At 51.9% G+C, this 27,923-nt stretch overlaps 1 protein-coding gene and 2 long non-coding RNA genes across 4 annotated transcripts in view; 1 reads left to right on the forward strand and 2 right to left on the reverse strand.

Annotated features, from left to right (window-relative positions):
• AQP7 (aquaporin 7) overlaps positions 1 to 3,496 on the reverse strand; it is a 15,988-nt gene extending 12,492 nt beyond the window's left edge. The window contains exons 1-2 of one of the 2 annotated variants that reach the window (XM_045882540.2): positions 3,408 to 3,496; positions 2,235 to 2,285 (exon numbers count right to left, since the gene is read on the reverse strand). In XM_045882540.2, the coding sequence (XP_045738496.1) occupies positions 2,235 to 2,260 (26 nt within the window). In that variant the 5' untranslated portion in view covers positions 2,261 to 2,285; positions 3,408 to 3,496. Of the gene's footprint in view, positions 1 to 2,234; positions 2,286 to 2,487; positions 2,598 to 3,407 lie in introns of those variants that run through there. The other variant, XM_045882541.3, reaches the window with a different exon arrangement.
• On the forward strand, positions 2,476 to 19,189 carry LOC129046049 (uncharacterized). Its single transcript, XR_008506735.2, has 4 exons — positions 2,476 to 2,613; positions 3,065 to 3,178; positions 17,456 to 17,555; positions 19,048 to 19,189. It is a non-coding gene; the product is annotated as an uncharacterized LOC129046049 (long non-coding RNA).
• Positions 19,026 to 27,041, reverse strand: LOC129046048 (uncharacterized). Its single transcript, XR_008506734.2, has 3 exons — positions 26,306 to 27,041; positions 21,623 to 21,732; positions 19,026 to 20,824 (listed from the first exon to the last, which is right to left on the reverse strand). It is a non-coding gene; the product is annotated as an uncharacterized LOC129046048 (long non-coding RNA).
• Positions 27,042 to 27,923: the final 882 nt, after the last annotated feature.

Genomic DNA, 27,923 nt, shown 5'->3' on the forward strand with positions numbered 1-27,923 from the left:
AGGGTGTGACGAGCAATCAGGAAGCTTCTGCCACAGACAGCCTGAGCAGCGACGGCAGCCTGAGCCAAGAAGGTGCTGTGGAGGTGGTTAGAAGACAGTGAAAATGACACACTTGGTGTTTGATTGAAGAGGAAAATGGAGAGGGAAGGGTCAGTGATGACCTCAGGTTCGGGCAGAGCAGCAGAATGACAAGTGAGCACAGGAGAGAAGCTGCAGGCTTAGGCAGGAGCATGAGGAGGCCCTCGGGCTGTGTGGAGTTTGAAGAGCCTCCTGGACACCTAGGTGGAGATGGCCAGTAATACGGAGGCAGCTGGTCATGTCTTGTTTAGAGATACGCATCTGGAGGTCATAGGTGGTCATTTGGTCCTTGGGCAGAGATGAGATAGCTCAAGGAAAGGGTTTAGAATGAGAAAACTGGCCTACAAGCCAAGAAGGTAACGGCCAACCAGATAATTATCTAAGCAATATCTGCTAACCAAGGAGCTAAATAGCTAACAACTCACCAACCAACCCTTCAACTAACTAATAATCTAGCAACTTGGCCAACTAACGGAATCTCCTATTCACCAGCTCATTTAATGATCTAATCAACCAACCACCTGTAAACCAGCCAAGCTCCAGCAGTACAGTGTATAAACCAAATCTCCACCCTTGGATCACTCCATCTAGTGGGTCTGATAGATAACGGCAGCGCCATCAGAGATGAGAAGCCAGGGGTGGGAGGTGAGGCTTGCAGAGACTTGTGAAGAGTGGGCAGGTGGTGGCCTAACGTGCCTGTGAGGGAGGAGAGTCGTGGTGGAAAGAATGGTGGGAGTGAGCACAGTCTAGATATTTTAGATGTGACTAGATATGAGGCATGGGGAGACAGAAGTGTCAAGGACAGAGTCTCGACATCTGGCTTGAGCAATGGAGAAAAGGATCCTGAGCTGAGCTGAGGCCACAGGAGGAGGAGTGGGCTTGGGGTGTGGAGGTTGTTTTCAACTGGAACTTTGTTGTCTGTGGGACACCAGTAGGTCTTTGGAAACAGTGTCTAAAGACCCAGAGAGAGTCCAGCACAACGGGGAGCCATTCATTCTGTCTATCCAGGAATGAACAAAAATCTCTGCTCACGTGGAGCTCGCAGGCAGCGATGAAATGCAATAAGGAAGTACATTTGCGTGTTAGAAGGTACTATGGGGGTGGCGCCTGGGCCACCTGGGTGGCTCAGTCCGTTAAGCGTCTGGCTTCGGCTCAGGTTGTGATCCCAGGGTTCTGGGATCGAGTCCCACGTCAGTCTCCACACTCGGCTGGGAGTCTGCCTCTCCCTCTGCCCCTGCCCCCACCCCACTTGCACTCTCTGTCTGTCTCTCTCTCATAAATAAATTTTTTTAAAGATTTTATTTATTTATTTGAGAGAGAGAGAATGAGAGAGAGAGAGCACATGAGAGGGGGGAGGGTCAGAGGGAGAAGCAGGCTCCCTGCCGAGCAGAGAGCCCAATGCAGGACTCGATCCAGGGACTCCAGGATCATGACCTGAGCCGAAGGCAGTCGCTTAACCAACTGAGCCACCCAGGCGCACCTCATAAATAATTTTTTTAAAAATCTTAAAAAGAAAAAGAAAGAAAGAAGGTAGTATGGCCTATGGGGGAAAACAGAGCAAGGAAAAGGGAGTGGGGTATGATTTTAAGTAAAGCAGTTGGGGTAAGCCTCAATGAGAAGGTGACAGACATGAGGAGGTGAGGGAAGAACATTTCTGGCAGAGGGAAAATCACTGAAGGATTCTGAGCATGTCTGAGGGAAAGGAAAGGAGGTCAGTGTGACTAGAGTGGGAGAGAGCAGGGATGGCATGGGGAAAGGTCAGAGAGGAAACTGGGACCAGATAGGCAGGGCCTGGGCTGTTGCAAGGACTTTGGCTTTTATTGTATCCCAGAGAGACCTGAGCCCGTAACGGTGAGAGGCAGTGAGTTCAGTTCAGTTGAGCGTGACCACCTACATAAAGGCAGCTGGAACCCCCGACTCACCAGCCCTTTGGCCCTCACGCAGGTCTGAGTCTCCCGTCACCCCAGGGCCCAGCCCAGGGCCCAGGTGGGAGAGGCCCTTGTTCTGGGCCTCCTGACCCAGTGGAGGATGGGAAGGAGGGGGGTTTGGGAGGGTCAGCTGCCATGAGGGAGAGGCTGAGAGTAGGGAAGGAAGGGCACAGGGGTGTGCTGGGGGTGGGGGATGGGAGGCTGGAGGAGAATGGGTAGGGTACTTACCGCCTCTTCTTATCTGATTGAACCATGTTCTGTCTTTGAGATTTTTAGATGCTGCAGAGCCAAAGAGAGGTCATTAGGGCTGGGGGGCACAGAACTCGGCCCCACATTCTCATCAGACCTCAGCCTCCCCGGGGGAGAAGCCACAGGGACAGGTCCTGCCGGTTCCAGTCTCTCAACCCAGCCAAGCTGGCAAGGAGGGGTGTGGATGTGCTTCAGCCAATGGGGAAAGGCCCTGGAGTCCCACCGCCTCTACCCTTGCTGGCCTCAGGACCCCCGGACCAGGCCCTTCACAGGTCCTCCTGACTTCCCCAGGTTGCAGCCCAGCTTTGGACAGTGGAGATGCCCACAGCCTCCCCTCAGTGGCTCCACCCTCACATATGTGGGTATTACTGCCTTTAGTATAACCTCAAGCCCTCTTGCTGCTGACTTAAATTCTGATTTTCCAGGGCCTTTTCCTTGCGTGCATGCGCACACACACACACACACACAGTGAGGTCCTGCGAATTCATTTAGTCCATAGTTCCACCTCAGAACAAAGTCTACCCTCTTACCTTTCCTGAAAATTCCCCAGCGTATTCCCATTGTCCACGCAAATGACCACACAGAGGTAACCCTTGAGTTTCCCCACCCTGTAAGTCCCGGGACCCTGGGACTTCTTTAGCCAGATTCCCTGTAGCTGCAGCACAAGTTCACATCCCTAGCCCTGCCTGCGGGACCCTGCAGCCCCCAGCCCCTGCTTCTCAGGAGGGAACTCCCAGGGGAGAAATCATTCCAGCTAAACCAGCAATCAACCCATCTCTCTGATCTGCATGCCTTCTGCTTTGGTCCAGGGTCTGGTCTGCGTGCTCTCCTCGTCCCCTGGCCAGCGCTCTCCTGACAGGCCAGCCCAACACACCCTCCCAGCCTCGGTGGCACTGCTCTTCCTCCCAGCAGTCAAATTACAGGTGAGGGAACTAAAGCCCAGAGAGAGTGTGGGACATGCCTGTGTCACACAGCAACTCAGGACTAAACCAGAACAGACATCCTGGCTTTCAGCTCCCAGCTGGGGTTCCTTCCCCAGCTAGTCCTGTTGTCATCTCTCCACCCCTCCATATGGTCCCCAGGAAGTAGCAATCTGAGGCCTGGGTCGCAGGGGAGGTCCCCTGTCCCAGCCCTGCCTGGAGTCCAACTCACTCTACTGAAGTGCCTTATGTTCCTCAGCGTCCACCTTGGGGGCTTCTCAGTTATAGCAGCTCTTGATCTTGTTCCTCCGTGACTGTCCTGGGCTCTGGCGGCACCCCCGGCTGGGACTCCACTGTCCCTGTGTCCCCAGTCTAGAGCCCACCTCTCGACCCCCCTTGGGGTGGCCCCACACGCTGCTTTGCTCTGCTCCTCCAGGGGAGAGGTCAGTGGGGCAGGGGTTTGGCCCGTGCCACTTGGGCCAAGTCCAGACACACTGCCTAAAATAGCATCCCTTCACCGACCAGCGGCGCCACGGAGACCAGGTTCTAAGGCGGCCCTTGTGAGGTCAGAGGTAGAGCTCAGGGTGGGTCCCAGAGGAAGGGCCTGTCCTCCGAGCCAGGTGTCCAGCCCAAAGCCAGAGGAAGCCCTCCCAGGGCCTCAGATGGCTCCTGAGGCCCTGGCTGTGGGAAGAGCTGTGCAGAATGGGGACTGGAAATGGAAAGATCTGGAGATCAACAGCCAGTGGAGGGGTTAGGGAGAAGACCCTGGTTCAGTCCTCAGGAAACCCCCACTCTGAAGGTGGAAAGGGAAATTCAGTCCCCTCCCAGTCTCGGGGGAAGGAGGACACATAAGCCATGTCGGCAGGGAAACCCCGGTCTGAGAGGGGAGATAGAAATCCAAGCCTGGTCCTCTGGAGTCCCTAGTCTCTGGCGAAGAGAAGAAGCCTGGGCCTCCTCCTCTGGGAGCTCCCATCTGAGCAGGGGAAGGGGAAACCTATGCCCTATCATCAGGAAAATGCCACCCTAGTAAGCAAGACCTCTGTGAAGGAGCCAAAGCTGGAGCAGAGTGTGGGGCACCAGGCCAGGGCTGCAGAAACTTAGTGACTAAGGTGGGGTCCGCAGTGAGCTAGGGGATCAGCTGCCATCTGAGAGGACTTCTGGAGCCAGGGTGTTACTGGGCCTCCAAGGATGGGGCAATGTGGTGTTTGAGCAGGTGACTCGGTGCTGAGACACAGGGAGTGGTTGCTGGTCTGCAGACTATGAGGAGACCTGCCAGGCAGAGTGGTGGGCAGTGGGCAGTAAGTCCCGGGAGCATCTGAGGCCAGGCAGCCCCTCAGTTGGGGGGGAACCATATAGGATTTGGTGGCCCAAAGCTAGCTCCAGTTAATAGAACTGTCCTCTAGAGGGTGCCAATAGACCAAGCCAAGTCTGACCGGGCATTGTCCAGGTCCCTACCCCAAATTGCCCTGCAGGTCACTCAGCAGGGAGAGGCAGGGGTAGGCTGCAATCAGAGGGCTTCCCAGTCAGAAGCTGTCCTTAAGGAGCAAACTCTTCCACTGCTGCCCGCCACGGCTGAGGCTCTGCCCCTCACTCCACTCTGCAGATTCGGGTGGGCTCAGGATAATTAGTGCTTCTTTCAGGAAGGGAGAAATATACCCCTGGACATGGGAGGCACCTGCCTTTATTCCTTTCCGGTGTGTACTGTCAGGGTCAGGGTGACGTAAGAGTCAAAAGTGAAGCTGGGGTCTTGGATGAGGTCAGAGCTTGGGCAGACTTGGATTGGGCTGGGACCAAGTTGGTGAGGGAGGAATTTGGGATCCATGTTGGCTGGAGTCAGGGATCAAGCCCCGGGCTCATTTACTGGGCGAGGTGCTAGAGACCCAGATGTAGAGAAGACAAAGTCCTGTCTGTCTCTTGGGAGAGATGGATAAGCAGCAGGTGACTTAGGATACACCAAGAGAAGGTGGATGGAATATAGGCAGCAGCTAAGCCAGCCTGGAGTGGGGCAAGAATCATCTGGAAGAGATGACAGAGAAGATGAGTCCTCCAAAGTGAGGGGGGGGGGTGGTTATTTGAAGGCATTGAAGCCCAGTGGGATTGTGAGAAAACCTAGCATATTCTGGGAGTGGCTTGCAGAAGGCTGGAGAAGGAGCTCCATCCTCCCCTGGGCCTCTGTTTCCTCATTTGTGAACTGGGGTTGGAGAATATGTGGTCCTCCCAACCAACCACTTTTAGCATCCAGACAAGGCCCACGAAAAGGCCTATGAAGGCACAGTGGCCCAGTAAGTCAAAAACTAATTTGAGAAAAATGAGAAATCAGTTGAAAACGAAGTGGTAGTATTAGTGTGCTATAGGGCAAGTTTTGCAAACTTTGATGTCTCTCTCAGCATTTAGTCCCTCTTGCAGAAATTTAGTTTTCTTATTCTAATTTTGTCTGCAATACATTATTTTTGTGAGTGAAAATTTGGAAATAACCCAGTGCTCTCAAACTTCTTTCTTTTTTCTTTTTTTTTTTAGATTTTTTTTTTTTTAAGTAAGCTCTAAGCCTAACATGGGGCTCGAACTTACAACCCTAGAATCAAGAGTCTCATGCTTTACCGACTGAGCCAGCCAGGTGCCTCTCCACCTCCCATTTCTTACTCACAACACTAAAAACCTTACAATGTGAATTGGTAATTGGGGACATTAATGTTCAACCTAACTGAAAATTTAAATATTTATGAACACATAGCCAAGCAAGTCAAGCAGATATAATTGTCTATCATTGGAGTGGAAATTTTTTAATAGAAAACAAATAAAAAGAATCTCAGGCCCTTTTCTTTTATTCTGTTTTGACCTAAAATACAAACAAGCCAAAGGAACCTTAAAAGACCCATTTTCCCTCTGTGACAACTATTACTAACATTTTGGTAGATTTCCTTCTAATCCTTTTTTTATGTATACACATATCATATCCCCTCCTTACTTGGTCAATAATAAGTAGAATGAAACTTATTTTGTCAAGTACTGTTTCCCCTCAAACATTGAGAATATCATTCCATGCCAATAGGTCTATATCCCCATCTTGCATGTGACTATACACACACATTTTAAATGTTTCCAATTCTTTTCTATTAGGAACAGCATGGGGCAGACACAAGAGGCCGAAATCCAATTAGGAATGAAAATGCAAATAGAAATTTTTAAAAATCAGAATAAAGAAAGAAAACTGCCAAGAGATGCTAAAACTTCTCTGAACTCCCCCCGCCAAATATGCCCCAAAGTGTTGATGTGTAAAAAACTAATCATTTCAGCTAATTATTTGCTTCAACCAACATTCCATTTGATAAACATCACAAAACTACTTTCAGTCAAATTGTTTTATACTTGGGGTTTTTCAGACTCTTTTGAGCCGCCGAATCCGGTGTGTAACTCAGGAGCCCATGTATCAATCAGTAAGAAAGGAAAAGCTCTGGCTAAAGGGGCAGGGATGGGTGTGGGAACACAACGCAGGTTCTTCAAGGGACCCTGGTCTCTCTGAAATCACCTGCAGTCATAAAAATTCTCCTTCTGCTCAAAAAAGAATGGACCCTTAAGTCTCACCCAGGTAAGTGTCACCTTTCAAACTCTTGAGATAGGGAAACTGAGATTCAGAGCAAGGTAACAACTTGCTCAAGATCACCTAGACCTAGAACATCCAGATCAGGGCTCTGTCCCCTGCCCCAGGAGGCCAGGGCCCCCCACCTAGGAGAACTGGGGGCTAGGTTGGGGAGGGGCAGGGGCACAGGCAGGACCCAGGACAATGTATAACCTTGACCTTCTCCAATGACCAGACTCCCCTTCCCACAGCCCAGCCTCATCCTTCTCAGAGTCATACGTGGGCCTCCAGGACTGAGAGGACAGAGACTAGGGAAGACAGGACCAGGAGGCACAGTCACTGGCCCAAAGACAAACATCCTGTGATTTAAGGGAACCAGAATCCAAAACCAAGCCTGTTCCACTCTAAAGCCTATGTCATGTTGCCTGATTGGCATCAGAAACCAGGCATAGAGCTCAGGCCTGCCACTTCCCAGTATGAGCTAGAGCTATCAGGGAGGGCTTCTTAGAGGAGGCAATCTCATTGACAGAATTTGGAAGATGATACTGAGGGAATTTGCATGTGTGAGAAGCATTTGTGTCTTTGTGTATGTCTGTATGTGAGCATGTATATGTGTGAATGGGCAGGTGTGTATGTGCACCTACATATCTGTGTCTGGTCTTGCCTGTGAAAACCTCTTTGTGGGTGCACACATACACACACACAGAGACACACACACACAGAGCCATGCACACATTTACATGTGCCCATTCAACTGGGTTAATATTTTCCTGCCTGCGTCAGCCCGGTCCCAGTCAGCAGGCAGCTCACTGCAGGAACGTGCCCTATCTGATCTGGTCAGGGGCTGTGGGCCTGGAACAGGGGGCTCGGGGTGGGCAGGGAGCCCATCTCAGCTCCCTCAGAGAAGCTACACTCTCTCCACTCTCCTGCTCTGCCTGAGAAAGGAGGCAGGCCCAGAGGCCAGGCAGCTCCAGTGTGAGATGACTTCCCTGTCTCCCAGCTCACACTAGGGGCTCCCCAGCGGGGCAGCCTCCCTGCCTGCCACCAGAAGGGTAAAGCCAGCTGTTCCCTGAGAAACCTCCTGCCTCCCTCATCTTCACCCAAAGCCTGAGGCCTCTCCACACACAGACGTCCCACTGACGACAAACAAGGTTAGAGACCCCTCATCAGGAAATGCTCCCAGGGTGCCCCCCTCCAGCAGGAAAGTAGTTTTGAAAATGACTGCGCTAGTCTGTCGGAAGGGGGGATTTGATTTACGGCTTTCGAGGAACACAGTGACTGCACAAAGAGCCTGTGCGTAAGTCTGTGTGGGCAGGGCCTTGGGGCACAGGCACCCATAGGCATTGAGCCTCACCCAGGAAGGCTCAGTGGAACACGGAGACCACAGGCAGGGTGGGGTCTTCCCGGTTCCTAGGCGTCTCCTAGTGTCAATGGAGGTTCTTTCCAAGCCTACCCTGGTCCCTGGGTGCAGGCTGGGCCAGACAGGGCTAGACAGGCAGAGACAGTGTCTTCTGCTCTGGGCACATCCCAGGGTCCAGAGTGATTCAAACCCAGGTGTCCTGGTGCCTAGCCCAGCTTGAGGATGCCCTGATGCATCTCTGTCTGGGAGATGCAGGGACGGAGCACAGAGGGAGGAGGATGACGGCCAGGAAGAGGAGGACCCCCCAGGACGATGATTTTTCCCCACGGTGCAGACCTAGAGGCTTCTCGCCTCCCTCAGGCTCCATCTCTGGGCAGTCTCTTTCCCACCCTGTGGCCACAGTCTGACCTTCAGGGCCCTTGCCACCTTTGCCTTTGCAGGCCCCTTTCCCCATAAAAAAAATTAAATAAAAATTATATTTTACAAGCACGTTGGTCTAAAGACAAATATATCAATGTTGTGTATTAAAACATTGTCTTCAACTAAGTTCATTTTTTAATTTTAAAACATCTTTTTGTGGGCCCTTAAATAGACCATCTTGGCAGGCACAGCACCTTCCGTGTCCAATGAAGAAGTCAGCCCTGTGCGTCCCCAGGGTCCTCTCCCACCACACAAAGGCTGCCATCTCCCCAGGCCTGTCGCCTGCCCACATGTCACCCCACTGCTCCGGAACAAGTGAGCCAGCATCCTTCTCTTGTTCTCTCTCTTGTTCATCTAATGAACACGTCTGCCTTCACCTGCTTCAATCCAGGCTCGTCGAAACTTCTCCCAAGTCTGTCAACTCTAGTTTCATCAGTCTTTTTTTGTGAAGTATTTTTTTTTTTAAGATTTTATTTATTTATTCATGAGAGACAGAGAGAGAGAGAGAGAGGCAGAGGGAGAAGCAGGCTCCCAAGGAGCAGGGAGCCCGATGTGGGACTCGATCCCAGGACCCTGGGATCATGACCTGAGCCGAAGGCAGACGCTTAACCATCTGAGCCACCCAGGCGCCCTTTGTGAAGTATTTTAAAACAAACTCCAGCCATGGTGTCATTTCACTCCTACATTCTTCAATATTCATCTCTAAAATATATGAACAAATTTTCTTCAATAATCATGACGCTGTACCTAACAAAATGAACAAGTCCGTGGAATTACTGAATACCCACAATTATTTCAAAGTGTTGCTTTGCATTAATGTGTTGGTTGGTTAGAGTCAGGATCCAAACAAGGTCACACATTACATTGGGTTAAGGGCTCTCTTAAACAGCTGCTCCCCTGTCTGTCTCTGATTTGTTCATGTCACTGACTTGTTGAGTAAATGTGGTTCTGTGGGAAGTCCATGCTCTGCATTTGTCTGTCTGCTTCTTTGTGGTGTCATTTAACTTTTCCTCCATCCCCTGCATTTCGTAGAATATATAGGAAGTTAGCACTAATGGTGTGATTTTATTTAGGGTCAAGGGCAGGGGTGGGTGGGCAGAGAATCCTTTGTAGATAGACCTTGTGCTTTCTTTTGTGTCCTATCCAGAGATAATGTCCAATTGTTTTAGTGATGCTGACCAATCAGTGGGTAGCCTGATCCCTCCCTTGTCAAGTTCCTCATCAGCCGTTCCCCTTCTGGTTTCATTCCCTGATTTCTGCCTAAATCAATTTCAAGATCCTTCCACAGTAGAAAAGAAGGGGGTCTAATAATGGTGGGGTGTCAGGGACCAGCTTAATTAAAGCAAAGAGGGAAGTCAGGATCAGGGAAGCTTTCTGAGAAGAGTGAAAGACTGAGGTGGTGGCAGAATGGAGCAGAGGAAGACCCAAGGACCTCCTGGCCTGGAGCCTGAGTCTGGGGCTGGTTTAGGGTTTGGCTACTGGGGTGGGGACGGCTCCCCCATCCAGGTGGTAAGCTATGGTTCAGGGTTCAGGCTTTATAGCCGGGCAGACCTGAGCTTGAAACCAGTTCAGCTTCTTAATTGGTGCTGGGTGACTTTGAGCAAGATATTTAATTGGGTGTCTTCATCTGTAGGATGGAGATACACTAATCCTCACCTCAGAGGGTGAGGATTGTTGGGAGAATGGATTGAAGTGCCTGGTAGAGAATAACCACTCTGTGGAGAGGTGGAGAGGGTGCCTGTTTGAGGTAAGGGACCCTGCACCCCACCCGTGGGCCCTGACCAATTCTTGCCTGACGCCAAGGCCAAGCTAGAAGGGCTGAGCGCAGAGTATACGATGCTCATTCCACAGACAGCAAGACCACAGCCCATGGACTTCCACCCAGATTCCAGGCTGCTCCAGCCAGGTGCGTCTGGGCTCTCAGCCCTTCCCATTGCATCCTGGCAGCTCAGCAATCTGGGCTTGACTCCCCGGTTGCCCTCTCGGGTCCGGGGGCGGGGCTGCCCCAGGCACCCTGCAATCACTGGCTCCATCAACAAGCAGTCAGCTTCCCAGGCATCTGGGGGATCCAGGCATGACAGGGCCCAGGGCAGGCAGCCTACTGGGGATGCCCCAGCCCGGACAGCATATTGTGCATAGCAGGTGCACAACAAATGTATGTTAAGAGAACTGAGCTCCACCTGCCCTGAGTGGAGAGAAATAGGTTGTCAGGGAAGGCAGCTATGCCCGTGGGTGGGGCAAGGGAGCATGTTTTGGGAATCCCAGGAATTCATGGCTCCAAGATCCTGAGCCCTGAGGTGAGCAGCTGGGGCAGGGCACAGAGCCCGAACTCCAATCCTGCTCCTGTTCCAGACTGTTTACTCCCTCCCTGCCCTGCTTCCATCCACAATCCTGGCCTCCAAGTAGCCTCTCACTTGCTTTGCGAATCAGTAGCAGCAACTGTGGAGCCCGGGGCAGGGGGGGTGGTCGGAAGCACCCCCTGTCCCTAGCCACCACATCCTTTTTACAGCACTCATTAGTCTGGGCACTAGCACCCCCAGCTGATGATCTAACCTCACTTCTTTGACCTGAGTCCACTGGAGGCACCCCTCCTCAGACACCCCACAAGAGATTGGCAGGACCAGCCTTAGCCCCAGGGTGCTGCTCTGAATGGAGACACATCACTCCATCCTGCCAGCCTGCACACCTTCATTGTGGCTTCCAAGTTTTCTTTCCACATCACCTGCAGCTTCCTTTCTTGTGTTGTTGACTTCAGTGCTGTCTGTTTGCTCTGGCTAAGCCTACAGCCCCAGGATGAAAACTCTGAACTCAGAAGTGTGAACCTGAAAGACAGCAAGCTGGGGGTGGGGACGAAGGTGGGGGTGAGAGGGGGTGGAAGACAAGAGAGAGTGAGCTGTGAGCTGGTCTAGGGGCACTGCTGTTCCCCTCCAGCAGGCAAGCAGGGCTGGGAGGTGCAGGGATGGGTAGATAGACTTTCCCAGCCTCACCAAGGGCAGGTCCTAGCCTGTAGCGTTAATTGGTTTTGAAGCTCAGCCCCAGAACTCCAAACACCTCACTTCCCCAGGAGGTTTGACCACCCCTTGTAGGGCAGAGTGCAGGTCCCCTAGAGGTTGTTACCTGCTCTCACCCCCTAGTCCTATAGCTGAACGACACAGGGAGTGCCGCCCTTTCCCTTGTGAAGCCCCAGGACCAAACCTCTCAAACTTTTCCAACCCCTCCATGAGAATCTGTCACCCAACAGCCTCGAGAGGTGGCCCTGCAGGGATTACTGCCCCAGTGCACTTTACAGTGAGAAAGTTGAGCCCCAGAGAGGGCAAAGGGACCTCCCCAAAGGCACTACGAGAAGGCTTGGAGAAGAGCCCCGGCTTCCCGGTGGCTGGCCCGGGCTCTTTGTCCCCCTTGAAGCATCTCTCAGATCGTGGAGCATGATGGGAGGCGGCCCCAGGCCCCAGGCGCTAGGGCAGGGGCCAGCACACCCAGACGTGGATATGCACGCACACTGCATGCCAGCACACACGGTGCCACCCAAACCAGGGACATGGGCAACCCGGCGCTGACATGCTTTCCTCGTATCCCAGTGGAGCAGACGCCTCTCAGACCCTCTGTCCTTCCTGCCTGCAGAGAGGATGGGAGACACTCACTGCTCCTGACATACCTGTGTGGCATGTGGGATGTGCATGTCCTCTCAGGGTTAGGATGGGGAAGCCACCCTGGCCTGCAGCCAGGGGCTTAAGGGATAAGCTTAGGGAACACCACTGCTGTCACCATGGGCTTAGAATGCCCGGCCCTGCCAGCTGGTCCAGCCAAGCCCTCCTTGGCGAGGATCAGCTGTCATCAGAGAACCTTCTCACCCACCACCCACCCAGGCCTCCTCCGGTGGCTCACCAGGCTCTGAAGCTGCGTTTGTCTTTCAGCGAGACACCTGCGCTCATGCACATGTGTTCTGGGGTGAGCTGGGTGCTCACATCACCCCTGCCTCATACTGCGCCCACCTTCCACACCTGTGGCCCACATCTTTGCCCAGCTCCCGTGGCTGTGTGCCCAGGGACTTACCAGCCTGTGTACGTAATCAGACATGGGCACACATCTCCGACTCAAGCATGTAACACAGCATATTCCCTACATACATGAGCACGCAGGTGCTCCATTCTATACACCCCCTGCCCCTTCCTGGACCTGGGTCATGTGAGGGTGAGGGATGAGTCACCTGCCAACCTGTGGGACCTGCTGAGCCAGCAGGATGGGAAGCCCCAAGCTGACAGATGTGGCCTCAGGGAACCAACACCCTGTGTGGGGTCCGCCCTGCCACCAGCCTCCAGCAATCCCCAATCCTCCACTTCCACAGAAAGGCACCTCTATTCCTTTCAAATTTCAATTTTATGTATCCATATAATATATATAAATAATTTTTTATATATGTATCTGCAGCTGAGCTGTCTGTCACTGTACCTCAAAGGCTACCACCGAACTTCTGTCATACAGATGCCCTGTGGGAAAAACCAAGATGGTAGCAGTACCTACCGTCTCTCCTCTCCCTGTCCAAACCCAAGCCTTCTATCTATGCCCCTCCATGGAAACCCTCCCTGTCGGTGATAATTCACACCTCTTGCTCCTCTTAGCTTTGCAAAAACTTGAGCCAAGAGCCTCACTCTGGGCCTGGGCAGTCTCATTGCCCTCTCCCACTTGTGTATTCCTTTTTTTTTTTTTTTAACATTTTATTTATTTGAGAGAGAGAGATAGAGCACAAGCAGAGGGAGGGACAGAGGGAGAGGGAGAAGCAGACTCCTTGCTGAGCTGGGAGCCCGAGGCGGGACTCGATTCCAGGACCCTGAGATCATGACCTGAGTCGAAGGCAGACGCTTAACCGACTGAGCCACCCAGGCGCCCCCCACCTATGTATTCCTGCTCAGGGGTCTGTCCCTGAGCATGTGAGCTCCCTGAGGATGGAGGCACAATCCACAAACAGAGAACCGGGAGGCCAGGGCATCCCAGGTGAGTGCATCACCCAGCAAATGGAGGAAGCCGGAAAAGCCCACCTACCCTGGCTCCTCATAATCTGTTACCAATGACTCAAGTCCTGCTGGGTCTGAAGACTGTCCTCAAGCTCCTACTATATTCCAGGCATGTCTGTAAATATATGGTCAACTTTGTGTGTGCATTAAGATAAAAAACATTACTCTAGGTCTCACTATCTTCCTAGTCTGAAAATGTGACCTCTAATGGTTGAGGTATAGTCTCTGAAGACTCCTGGGTTCAAATCCCAGCTCTGCTGCTTGCCAGTTATTTAGTCTCTCTGTGCCTCAGCTACCTCATCTACCTACATGACATCACTGAACAAGGAGCTGGGAAGGTGTGCGGAGTAGCACACCATTGTAGAGTTTCTCCATCTTAAAGATGCGATTCATGTAAATAGAGGCGTCTGACTGCCCCAGTCAGTGGAACATTCGACCCTTGATCTCAGCATCATGAATTCGAGCCCCACGTTGAGTGTAAAGATTACTTAAAAATAAATAGGTACAGGGGCGCCTGGGTGGCTCAGTTGGTTGTGTCTGACTTCGGCTCAGGTCATGACCTCAGAGTCCTGGGATCGAGTCCCGCATAAGGGCTCTGTGCTCATCTTGGAGTCTGCTTGTCCCTCTCCCTCGGCCCCTTACCCGGCTAGAGCTCTCTCTGTCTCTCTCTCAAATAAATAAATAAAATCCTTTAAATAAACAAGTAAATACAGTTTTAAAAAGGTACAATTGATGTAAATGCCTTCAAGAGCATACACAATAGTAAAATGCAATAACAATTAGAAAGTGATGTGTTTATTACCTTTGTTTTAAGTAATTACATAATTAGGGGCTCCTGGCTGGCTCAGTCATAAGAGCATGCAACTCTTGATCTCTGTCTTGTGAGTTCCAGCCCCATATTGGGTGTAGAGATTACTTAAAAATAAAATCTTAAGGGGCATCTGGGTGGCTCAGTTGGTTAAGCATCTGACTCTTGATTTCAGCCCAGGTTATGATCTCAGGGTCCTGGTATCGAGCTCCCCCCTCCATGTTGGGCTCCATGCTCAGCAGGGAGTCTCCTTGAGATCCTCCCTCTCCCTCTCCCTCTGCCCACTCCCTGCTCATGCACTCTCTCTCTCTCAAATAAATATCTTTAAAAAATAATAAAATCTTAAAATAAATAATTTCTATAATTTAATTTTTAATAATGGCTGTGTTTAGTAAGCAGTTTGTAAAAATTCCTGAAAACGTACCAATTGGCTCTTGTGAGCCTATTGGGATGGCTCCAGAACCTCTGCCTCTACCGTCCCCCACAGCCTCCCCAGCAAAGGCCAACTGGCCCTTCTAGACTTGGTCCCTTACCTCTGCCCTGACCCTTCCTGGGCTGAATGTAGGGCCTCCTCTGGGTTCCCACGGCCGTGTGCACCTCTCTCTTTCATAGCCAGTGAAGGCTAAGCTACCTCACTTACTTTCTGGCTTGTTTTCCCTCTGGGTTGGGGAGGGAGGGAATGAGCACAAGAACCAACACTCTTGTTCACCTGTGAATCCCTAGGGCTTAGAAAATGCCTGGCAGATAGAAGGCACTCAGTGAATATTCATGGGATGAAACAAGGAGGGGTTGAGAATCCTTGCAGAGAGACACTGGGGGAAAGAGACAGGATTAGGGAAGTGGGGGTCTGATGAGAGGGGCTTCATCCAGGGGCTCAGAATGTCTGGGAACGCAGGGTGAGAATGTTCCCTAGTTGTCGTGGGAGCTTTCAGGTGAGGATGCCTGATCAGGCTGCTTGCATGCAAAAGCACTACTCTGCCCCCAAAAGCACTACGTTCAGGCTCCCCCATCTCTCCCCCACTCAGCCCAAATTTCAGCTGAGTTTTCTCTTAGCTCCCAGGACCTCAGAAGTAACTTGTAACAGAGACTCCCTGGTCTTCGGTGACCACGTAAGGGGACACTATGTCTCTGGTAGGCAAGGACCAAGAAAACTCTTCCCGTTTCACTGAAGAACAACTGAGATCCAGGGCTGACAGGTGTCTGACCCAAGCCCTAGATGTCTCAGGGCTTCCTTTTCAGCTATGAATTCCCCAAACCCTGCCTAAGGGCTACAGGCTACCTTGTTACCCTGCTCATCCTGTCCCCCTCCCCTGCCTACTAACAAGACAGTCTTCTCTCCCATGGAGGGGCTAGGTACTACAGCTCTTCCCCTCCCTTCTGGGAAGCAGCTTAAAGAGGCACCTCATGCTCCTTGATCCACCATCACCTGCCCCTCCTACAGTCTAACCTGAATCCCTTCTGCTTTCATGACATCACCTTTCCTTCCCAGAAAGGGCCTTTGGCTCCCACCCTAGAAGTGACCTCACTAAAGGACTATTCTCCACCCCGGAGCCCCATGGTACAACCAGGGCCTAGCCCAACCCAGCTTCTGTCTCTGCAGTTCCTGAAGGCCTGCTGGAGCCACTTCTCCCATCCTTGACCTTTGCCTGGGATACACTTCATCTCCCCCCTCTCCACGACACATGCACACACCCCATCCCAGAGCCCAGGCTCTACTGTCCACCTGTCCAGACTCGCCCGCCGTCCTGCTGGCTGACGCACCCAAACCAGCGAGTCCCCTGTGGTAGAGTGTCTCACTCAGGTCAGAGAGAGGAACAGAAAGAGGGAGCCTGAGGGAGCAACATCCCGTCATGCCCATGGCTGACAACCCTTTCTCAGCTTGGGAAGTCCCATGAAGGACCCCAGGGCCCAGGTCACTAAACGCCTCAGTTTTATGAGCAAAGTGAAGCCATGGGAAGGACCTGAGAGGTGGGCCCTGGGAGCCAGCCCAAGGCCTCAGGGGTGCTAGTGGCAGAGACAGGGCTCGATCCGGGGCTGGACCCCATGCATAGTCCCCCATCCCTGCCTCCTTGCCGCAGACTCACAGGGTTCCCCTGAGGAAGCTGGGTGCCAGAGGAGTCACAGAAGGGTCCCAACTCAGGTCGAGGACAACCTTGCCCAGCAGAGTTTTCAGAGGCTGGACACCTGTGAAATCACTCCGGGCTCTGTGCTAAAGGGAGGAAAACAGGTCACTCTGTAATCAGGGTTTCTTTCTTTCTTTCTTCTTCTTCTTTTTTTTTTTTTTAATTTATTTATTTGTCAGAGAGAGAGAGAGAGAAAGCATAGCAGGGGAAGCAGCAGGCAGAGGGAGAAGCAGGCTCCCTGTTGAGCAAGGAGCCCAATGTGGGACTCGATCCCAGGACCCTGGGATCATGTCCTGAGCCGAAGGCAGACGCTTAACCAACAGAGCCACCCAGGCGTCCCTCTTTCTTTCTTTTTTAAGATTTTATTTATTTGACACAGAGAGAGACAGCGAGAGAGGGAACACAAGCAGGGGGAGTGGGAGAGGGAGAAGCAGGCCTCCCGCGGAGCAGGGAGCCCGATGCGGGGCTCGATCCCAGGAGCCCGGGATCATGACCTGAGCCGAAGGCAGATGCTTAAAGACTGAGCCACCCAGGCGCCCCGTAATCAGGGTCTCTTACCAGGGGCGTACTAAACGGGGACAGGATGGAAGCAGCACTACCTGGGGACAAGCAGAGAGGGTGTAGTTGCAGCAGAGAATTTAAAAACAGTAAAACTGAGTAAAAGTCATCCTGCTTCTTCTTCTCATCACCATCGATGGTAATTCCAAACTATGTCAGTAATAAAATACTTCTCCCAGATGGGGGGGAACCACTCCCACTGCCCCCCTCCCACTGTTCCTAACTACAAATTCACCCCCGAATTCTGGCCTATCAAATCCACATTATTTCTTTGATCACAAGACAATTTCACCTCCTTTGGAGAATTTATGGGTCCTTTTAGGACATCTTTTCCTGAATGTCTACTTCTATGCCTATTAGAAATATTAAGCAATTCTTACAAGAGTGCTTGATGTATTTGTTATTCATTCCTTCATCAATAGCAGCCCTGGAAGCCCCACCAAGGATGAGGTGCCTGGTGTGCAGTGGAGAGCTCGTCCCAGTCCCGAAGCTGGAGGGCTCACAAGGCACGTAGGCGAAATGGTGAGTAAAATAAGAAGGTACAATGCACATATCAGAGGTAGTAAGCACAGAAGCCTGTGGGAGTTGAGAGGAGGAGGACCGAACTTAGTTCAGGGTGGCATCAGGGAAGCCTTCGTGGAGGAAGGGACATCTACTTCAATAGCTGAGAGGTGAGGAGTTAGCTAGGCAAGGAAGTGTGGCGCAGAAAGGATCATTTTCCCCAGAAGAAAAGACAACTCATGCAAAGGCCCAGAAGGAGCCTGGGTAATGCCAACAGCGAAATTCTGTGTGGCCGGATAGGGTGGGATCATGGTGAGGACAGCAGTTGGCCTGAGCCAGATCGTGAACCGTTTGTACTTACTTGCTTCTGAGAGTGATGGGGAGCCACTGAAGGGCTGTAAACAGGGAATGGCAGGGTAGACCAGAGTATTAGAAAGCTCACTGTGGCCATAGCTCAGAAGGCATGAATTTGGGTGGAAAGAGCAAGAGTGGAGCAGAGAAACTTGGTCAGGAGGCAGCTGCTTGACGAAGGCAGGAAGCCATGCCTGGAACAAGGAGAGTAGCATCAGGGATGGGAAAGGGTTTGGGCTGCCCGCAAGTGTGCTGGGGAGTGAAGGACTGTGGGAGTCAGAGGCGGAGGAGCAGGTTTAGTACACAATCAGGTCTTGTTTTCGTATTTCTGATAAGAATTGCTCAAATTCACATTGCTTCTTCAATGTGTCCTCACGTGAGTGAGGGTTTTTGGTTTTGCAGATCAAGGCCGCCCCCCAAACACTCTTTCTGTAAGAAGGGGTTACTCTGAAGAATTAAAATGAAAATTAGTGAACGGGCCCCGACTGGCTCAGTCGGTGGAGCATGCCACTCTTGATCTCGGGGTTGTGAGTTCAAGCCCCATGGTGGGTGTAGAGATTACTTAAAAATGAAATCTTTTGGGCGCCTGGGTGGCTCAGTTGCTTAAACGACTGCCTTCGGCTCAGGTCATGATCCTGGAGTCCCTGGATTGAGTCCCACATCGGGCTCCCTGCTCAGCAGGGAGTCTGCTTCTCCCTCTGACCCTCCCGACCCTCCCCCCTCTCATGTGCTCTCTCTCTCTCAAATAAATAAATAAAATCTTTAAAAAAAAAAATGAAATCTTTTTTTTTAAAGATTTTATTTATTTGACAGAGAGAGACACAGCGAGAGAGGGAACACAAGCAGGGGGAGTGGGAGAGGGAGAAGCAGGCTTCCCGCTGAGCAGGGAGCCCGATGCGGGGCTTGATCCCAGGACCCTGAGATCATGACCTGAGCCGAAGGCAGATGCCCAGTGACTGAGCCACCCAGGAGCCCCTTGTTATTTTTACAAGTGCATAAGTTGTATTATCAAAGTGATAATGACCATCAAAGATAGGTAAAAACTACAGGAAATAAAAATAAATGGCTCACAATTCAGAAACCACACAACACCTATTAATCCTTTTGCTCCTTTTCACGCTTTGATCTTTCTGAGTACTCTTGTTTTTTTTTTTTTTTTAAGATTTTTATTTATTTATTTGAGAGAGAGAGAATGAGAGACAGAGAGCACGAGAGGGAAGAGGGCAGAGGGAGAAGCAGACCCCCCCGCCGAGCAGGGAGCCCGATGCGGGACTCGATCCCAGGACTCCAGGATCATGACCTGAGCCGAAGGCAGTCGCTTAACCAACTGAGCCACCCAGGCGCCCTCTGAGTACTCTGTTGACATAATTGAAAACAGTTCCATGTAAGCCTGTTTGTATGATGCGCTTTTCACTGAATGCCATGATTATAGAATAATGAACTCTTCAGGACTATGATTTCAATAACTAAGAGTCAAACAATACTTTATTTCATCTGTCTTTTCAACTTTTAAATTTTGTATTTTTTTCCATTCATAAATATATATTTGTATTTCAATATTTCAGTGGTATAGATAGCATTGCAATGAAGATCTTTGGGCAAAGGCTTTGTCTACATCTCCAATTATTTTCCCAGGGATGAAATATATGGGACAAAGGATATAAGAAACATCCAGCTTTATTTTAACCCCTTATTATTTATCTCTTAAAACCATCAGTTTGGGGGCACCTGGGTGGCGCAGTTGGTTGAGCAACCAACTCTTGGTTTCAGCTCAGGTCATGATCTCAGGGTCTTGTGACTGAGCCTCATGTTGGGCTCCATGCCCAGTGCGAAGTCTGCTTAAGACTCTCCTTCTGCCCTTCCCCTTCTCTCTCTCTCTTTCTCAAATAAATAAATCTGAAAACACACACACACACACACATCAAGTTTTATGGTGTAAGGTGAGGATCTAGTTCTTGTTTTCCAGAGATGAGAAAGGATCTTCTTCAGGTACCCCCCGGCCCCCTCACCTTAGCCCCCAGCTTCTTCCACCTCCCTCAGAGAGCAGAAAAATGAAATCGAGAAGCAGCGTTACAAGCTGCAATTCTCTTTGCCCTAATTACAAGGAAGTGTTTTTCCTTGTTCTGTGAGTAACTGACTTTCTCTAAGTGTCCTCACTTTCTGATGAGTAACTGGAAATGTGCTTCTCTGCTTGAACTTTGTCAAAAGAGCTTGTGCCAAATCAGCTAAAAGCCCTTGAAATGCCCAAAAGTAAATAAAGTGAAAAGGGAGACCAAAACATGACAGAGAATGAACGTTAATATGTGTACAGCACTTACCACAGTGTCTGGCACTGTTAAGTACTCAATAAATAGTATTTATTCACTCAGTAGATGTCCACTGCGCCCCTACCAGAAGCCAGGCACTGTGCCAGGCTCTGGGGACCGGCAGCAGCCTAGACAGACCCGGTCCCTGCCTTCCCAGTGTGTCCTGTCTGGTGGGCAAGATGGCCTTACACACATGATTATACAAAAAAGCAGTTGATCATAAGTGTGACGTGTCAAGGTCCTGGGGGGCCGTGAGAGTGTTTCATAAGGGGATAGGTAATAGTCTGCGGGGGCATCGGGGAATTCTAAAAAGGGAAATAATAATCAATTTAATAAATGGAGATTTTAGGTCCAGGCTGGGTGGAAGCATAGCCAGATGTCATGGGTGGCGGGGAGAGAAGAGTCAGGGCTCCTGGCAAGCCTCTGACAGTACTCTTCCGGGCCCCTGGGAGTAAGTGCCAGGCCCCGGGGTCCGGCCCCTCCCGGGGTGAAAGCCGAGTGCCAGGGCAGAGCACGCAGGGAAGCAGCATGGCAGTCCCAGGTAGGGAAGTCTGGAGGAGGCCGGAGGCTGGAAAGGCCGGGCGAAGGCTCCGAGGCGCACACGTTGAGGATGTCTACACCACTTCTGGGGACCTAGAAGAGGAGTGGAGAGAAGGAGGAAGCTGATGATAGCACCGGGGGGAGGCAGAGATGGGCCGTGCTGGTGAACCAACAGAGGGGACAAGGGGAACCGATGACAGTCCAGAGGACTTACAGGTGATGCGGACTGGGAGAGGTGGTGAGGAGTGTGGTGACAGAGGTGACCAGGATGACAGGAACAGGTGGTGACCTCAAGGTGACAGGTGAAATGAATGTGGAACTAACCAGTAACAGGGTTGGGGTAGAGGCAAGTGATAAGAAGACTGGGTTGGTTCAGATAGCAACAGGCTTGAGCACGGACGGCGATGGGACAGGGACGGTGGCAAGCTGAAGAAGGTAACACCATGATGGGAACTGGGTTAAGTGGCAGCACGGTTAAGAAAGGGCCAGTGGCTCTGACGCAGGGATGACAGTGAGAGTGACAAATGAGTGACAAGGTCAGAGATGAGTGGGGACCATGAAGGTGATCCAGGGATGACAGGAAGCGTGAGTCGTGAGGATGTCTAGGCTGGTGACAAACTATTGAGACACCCACTCCACTCGCTCGTCTGGGCCCATTTCCACATCAGAACTGTTTTCTAGGCCGCAGGTCCAATGACTCAGTCCCACGCAGCAGCCTGACCCAGATAAGATCTGCAGGCAGAGCCAGTGCCAGAGGGGCTGGCTGGGTGCCCTTCCCAGCTGTGTCCAGGCCCATCGAGGGACCCAGGGGTGGAACCTTAGAGTCATCTCTGCCTCCTCCCTCCTGGGTTCACATCCACACCAATCTGAGGTCCACGGAGAACTCCTAACCTTCCTCTCCTTGGAGAACACAACTTTTGTGTGTGTGCTCCACCAGCATCTTCCACAGCTGACCCCATTAAAAGTTTCTGGGTCTTCTAATGCTTGGTCATAACCATTCCCTGGAAAGAGAGAGAAAGGAAGGCAGGCCTCAAGGGGGGCGGAGGTGTCTGAATAATCCCATGCATTCATCCCACAAATATTTATTGAGCCCCCTACAGCATACCAGGGGCTAGCTTTTACAACCAGACCCATGGCTCCCTGTCTCCATGAAGCTTGCTCTGGGGAATAGACATGGAAATGGCAGTCATTATCGAGAGAGTGCTATTCCCTTGTGATGGGGGTGGGGTGCGGGTGGGGAAGGGGCCGCAAACTGCTTTTCAAACCCTGAGGAGAGTGGGTCCCATTAAAGGAAATCTCAGGACCTGTGCTGGTGACCCTTTAGACATTTACTCAGTTGAATACTTGAGCAAAACAAAGCAAAATTTAGAGTATACCAAGGGGAAGAAAGTGAGGAGGGGAGATGAGAAGGGAAAGAGAACCAGGGATGTGGCCAGAGGCTAAGGTGCTGAATAGGATGATGTGCCAAGACAAAGGTGCCACCGTGGAGAAGCCAATGCCGATGCTCCCTCTTCCCTGCTGGAAGGCTTCCAATGAGGCTGACACCATGGAAGAAAGAGAAAGGACCTGAGTGCTAGATTAAGCCTCGCCTCAAGTTTTCCTCTGACTTTTCAGTTTATGTAAGCCAATGCATTCCCATCGGTGCCTAAGCCACTTTGAGTCAGAATTCCACTTTTTTTTTTTTTTTTTGCATCCAGACACTTCCTACCTGGTATTATATGCATCTTGCTCATTATAGTACTCCTGGCACCTACCACAACCTGGCACAAAAAAGATCCTCGACAATTATTTGATGAAATAATAACCAAACGAATGAAATAAACCCAAGACCTCTGGCAGAAAGCCCAGAGATAGTACATTACACATGAGATGGTTCTGGGAGCCTTCGGCAGAGTTTCTACTGGTCTCCCTGATCCTGCATACCTCCAGAGACTCCTACAGGTCCCCTCTTTCCTGGATAGACTCAAATCTCTGGGACAGCCCAGAGCTTAGTCCCTTTCTGTTCATCCGCAGGCAGATAAGTCTGCTGTGGTTTCTCTCTGCAGTTAGGTGTCTCTGGGTTTAGAAGCCATGCCCAAAGGGGTGCCTGGAGGCTCAGTCGGTAGAGCATGTGACTCTTGATGCTGGGGTTGTGAGTCTGGTTGCCTGGGATTCTAAACTTCTGTGAGACAGACAGGCAGCACTACTGGTTAGAAATGGGGAGTTTGGAAAAAAAAAAAAAAGAAATGGGACGTTTGGGTCAATCCTGCTGTTCTCTTATTCAGCAAGTGTTTGTCAACAGCTACTTTGTGCCCTGCCCAGACACTGGGACTCTCAGTCACATTCTTTAAACTTCCTGCCTCCTGACCCTTGGCTCTGAAAATCTGGGTTGTGACCCCAAAACCTAAAGACTTCTGAACTCCACATCCAGACCAACCCCACATCCTGTGACCCCCATCTCTTCATCCCCTGTCTCTGCACTGCCCCCCCTCCAACACTTCCAGCCTGCTAGATGCATCCTTTGCCTTTGCTGCCCTCATCCACAAATATGTGGCTCTGGGCATCCACGAGTAGGAGTCTATTTGAGTGTGAGTGTTGTGTAAGTGTGTGTTTAAGAGTGAGCGAGCATGCATGACTGTGAGTGTGTGTAAGTGTAAGGACATGGAATATAAATGTGTGTGTCCATATGATTATGTGCATACATGAGTGCACATAAGTGGTTCTAAGTGTGTCTGAGCATCTGAGTGCATGGATGAGTGTGAATCAATATCAGATATGAGTGTGCATGCATGGATATAGACGGGTTGAGCGTGGAGTGAGTGGGGGGGGGGTGTCCGTGAGTGAGTGAGGGTGTAAATGTGTTTGTGTGAGCATAAACACACACACCCCATGTTCCCTGGTCACAGCAGACGCACCTTCACGTGTATGTGGGCACACATGCATGTCTAAGGGCCCAAAGTGGCTCAGACTCAAACCCTTACTCCCAATAAAGGGAAGATTTTATCCACAGGCGGTGGTCACTCTCCCCTTCGCACCCCTGACATGGAACTAAGGATCCTCCAGCTAAAGGCCACCTCTACCAGGAAAGAGCTCCCTCTGACCAGCAGCCTGCCTCCTGGCTTTGGCCAGGCCACCTCCCCCCCTCCCTCGGCCCATTTCCGGCCAGGCCCTGGCAGTGACCCTGAGCAGAGAGGCAAAGGATGAGGGTGGTGGGCAGGACGTTCCAGGTGCCTCCCTGGCTATGGGGGGTGTCTCCGTGGAGACAAGAGGTGGACCATGTCCAGATGATTATCGGGGCTCCCAGAGTTCTCTCTCCCCTCACCCAGCCTCTCCCAGCCAGGCCTACTTGGCTCTGAGAGCAGTGTGGAAGCTTGGCAAAGGCCCATCCCTAGTCTCAGGCTTCCAGAAGAACACAGAGGCTAGAGGATGGTGGGAATACACCAGAGCCAGAGATTGGAGAAGCTGGTCAAGGTGATTAAATCTGGTTTAAGGCTTTGTCCCCAGAGAGCTCTAGGGATGGGAAAGGTAACCCTTACCCCTTCTCCGCACCACACCATACCTCACTCTGACCTGAAGGCATGACCAAGGTGGTCAAGGGAAGGGACCCCGAGAGGGATCAGGTGAGTCACTTTACAGCCTGCTCATAACCTCATTCCACCAGCAACCTTGACCAGTGCCTCCCGGCCTTCACCCCCGGGGCCTCCTGTGCTTTGACCATATGCAAGGATCTTTTCCCTACTCCAAAAGCTGCTGGAATTCCCAGTGTGCTAGTAAGAACTAGAAAAGGCCACCAGGATCATGCTAATTGTCCTGGTCTGCCTCATTCTTGAGGAGCTGAAGCAAGCCAGCAGTGAGACCTGCGGAAGGACTTCCCGATAAGGCTGTGAGACAAGGCTAGGAAACACAGATTGGGATTTTGCTTCTCCCTGGGATTCAACCTCCCTGGGATTTATTCTCTCCCCTGATCCCAAATATACCACCCTGTGAACCCCTAATTCATTGCTACAACCACTCTCAACCCAAGCCACCTTTCCCTTTCTCAGGAGCCTGAGTTTTCTGGAGAAGAGCCAGGGTGGGAAGGGGTCTCTGGCTTCCATCTCCCCTCACCCCAGTCTTCTCAGGAAAAGCTGGGTCCAAGTGAATTGGAGGGACTGGGACTAGACTCCCTGGCTGACTAAGGCCCCCAGAAGCGGCAAACAGCCCAGAGCTGGAAGAGATGGCCTTGGGGATTCAGGCATTTCACTCTAAGCCTGGCTTGGTGTCACACTTTCCTTCTCCGCAGTATACAGGGAGCTCACAAGGACGCGTGACAAAACAATAGCAGTAATACCATTATTCTCTATTCTGCAGTACTTCCTGCTGCCTCTGGCGTTATTGTGTCCGTGTACTAACTCACTTAATCCTCACCTTGTGCAACCCAGTGAGGTACCATTACTGGCCCCATTGTACAGATGAAGAAACTAAAGAACAGAGGGGTGGACTCTGTCAGGGATCCAGCAGGACCAATACGTCCTCAGAGGGCTTCACTGACATGAGCTTGTGAATGGGATGATGTACAGAGGCAGGGTCAGGGTCACAGGAACCAACAAGGGGTAGTCCTCAGGCCTGAGGACGAAGAGCAGGCAGCTGAAGAGACCGGTGGTACTGGGATGCAGTGAAAGCCCAGGAAAAGACATGAAGGCCCTGACCTTCCCCCACACCCCCACTCCACCCTCCCTGCCCTCTGGCTTCCTGCCTGTGCCTCCTTCTTGCCAAAGCGAAAGGTAAGCCAGGGGCAAGAGGGCCCCGAGGGTGCACCCCATAGATATCAGCCTCCTGAGGCACAGAGCAGGCCAGAGATGGGATCTGGGGGAATGGAGACCTCCACATGCCTAAGGCCCACAGCTCAGAAGGGCTGGTGATCTAGACCCAGAGCCTTGCTCCCTGAGCTGTTGGAAAGTACTGTCTGGGAAAGGGGCTACAGGGAGCCAGGTTGGGGACAGGATGCTGGCTTCTAGTGCAGGCTATGCTGCATTGCTCTATGATCCCAAGTGAGACTCGGGGTCTCAGTTTCCCCTTCACGCCACTCTGGGACAGCCAAGGAGCCAAGAGACCCGAAAGAGCCTGTTCCCATTGCCTCTCTCCTTTACCTCAGATAAACCTGGCACGAAAGGCTGAGGCCTCAGGCGGGGAGACGCTGAGTCCCTGAGGAGGCCACCCCCAGCTGCTGCCCACTTAGGACTCAGAGGTGTTCTTGCGTGAGCCCCCTCCAGTCTCCCTGAGGGCCCCAGTGCCTCAGTCTCTCCTCCCTTTGCACGGCCAGCATTCCCTGGCCCACAGCTCAGGGACCCACCCCAGAACAGGCTCCCTCCTCCCAGTGAGGCTTTGCAGAGCCTTGCCTAGGCTAGCACCCCCAAAGACCCTTCCTTGGGAGATCAGGGGCACCTCTGGCCTCTGGGGTCTCTGTCTGGGCTGGAGTCATCCCTCTTCTCCCCTTCCCACCCCGCCCAATTCTACCCCACCCATGCTTCCCCAAGCCTAGGGGGAGCCCCACCCAGGTTTTCAGACAAACAAAATCAAGGGGAAAGAGTTTGCAAGGAGGAGGGAGCTCATTACCAGGAATTAAGGAGGAGGCATGCCCGGGGTTAAGACGAGCGGGAGTGGGCTGGCAGGAGAGTCACTCCTAGGTACACGCAGAGATGGGCTGAGGTACACCAGATGGCACACAGAGAAAGATCCAGACACAAAGAGCCAGGCAGTGACAGAAACACAGAAAGGGGCAGAGATGTGGTTGGCCAGAGTCACAGTGCCACAGAGACTTAGTAAGACCTACTAAAAGCCAGCCCCACCCAGAAACACCGAGAAATGCACACTTGCACGTGTATGCACACACAGAGGCAGGCACAACAGGAAACAGGAACTGAGCTCAGGTTTCAGGGAGGCTGATTTCAAGCCAAACAAGTTAGAGCTTTAAAGAAACATGGGTGACTCCAAAGTGAGCTGTGGAGAGGACTCGACGGGGAGGACAGAGCCGAGGCGTGGGATCTATCTACCCTCCCACAGGGCGATTCTCCCTCCACGCCCAGCCTGGAAAGTGGATTAAGATACTTTTCTAAAGGAGATAAGACATTTCTTTCTAGAACTTGTTACCAGCTAGAACTACTAATGAGAGGCAGAGCCTGGACATGAGTTGGGGAGGTGGGAAGCTTCCCTCCTGCGCCAGGAGGGGTAGCTCACTGCTGCTTGGTTCGCGTCCCTACCGGCCCCTGCCCTGACTCCCTGCCCCGGGCCTGGCCAGGCCTGACCCTTTCTCTGGCGGTCTGACCCTCCATCTAACACATTCCCTGCGCTGCCAGCCCCTCTACCCTTATGCACGTGACCCTCTCGTGTTTCCCTTCGATCCCTGTCGGAAAGCCTCCTCAAGTCAGGGCACAGCTAGCCATCACCCCCTTTCCCCCTCCCCCCTCTCAGGAAATTCAGAATCCGTGGAAGGAATCTGAGGCGGAAGAGGATGTTGAATTCAATGACCTTTAAAAAACAGCCTTCAGCACCTCTCCGCCACCTCCACCCCCTCCTCCCCAATTCTGCAGGAAAAATCATAAGGTGACATTTTATTGACTATTTAGTATCCGATGGTCACTCTGCTAAGTCCTTTTCATGAATTATCTTCCACTACCTCCTCCTCTTAATATCTCCCAATTCACAGGAAATTGAGGTTCAGGGAAAGAAAAATGACCACCCCAAAGTCACACAGGTGGAGAAAAGCCAAGCTGGACCTGGAATCCAGGTTTGACCACTCTTGAACCACTGCACCAGAAGGCCTCCCACCCCCCGGGGGGGCTGACTGGTAGGGATGGGCTGCAGGATTTGAGAAGGCATGGGGCACGCTGGGCAGGATGGCAGGGTAGGGGCCCCAGAGGCAGGACTGGTGTGGCTGGAATGAAATTCTGAAACCACATTCCCCTCCCAAGGGTGGCCCTTCCTCCCCCCAGGGCCTGGGAAGGGGACACTCCCTCTGGCTCAGGTCTCTCCAACATTCCAGACACACCTCTTGGGAGCTGGGGACAAGGAGGGGTTGGAGACCTCAGATGGAGCTGCCTTCTCCCATCACCACTTCCACCGGAGTCCTGGCTGTGTGGCCCTGCAGTAGCCACCCACCCTCTCTGGGCCAGGTCCCCTCATCTATGACGTGGCTGGGGAGCACCAGCTTAATCTCTAAAAGCCACATTTCTCC

This window comes from Mirounga angustirostris, unplaced genomic scaffold (genome assembly GCF_029215605.1).
Source record: "Mirounga angustirostris isolate CCGP_5_RB_7025 unplaced genomic scaffold, mMirAng1.0.hap1 SCAF_15, whole genome shotgun sequence".
NCBI lineage: Eukaryota > Metazoa > Chordata > Mammalia > Carnivora > Phocidae > Mirounga > Mirounga angustirostris.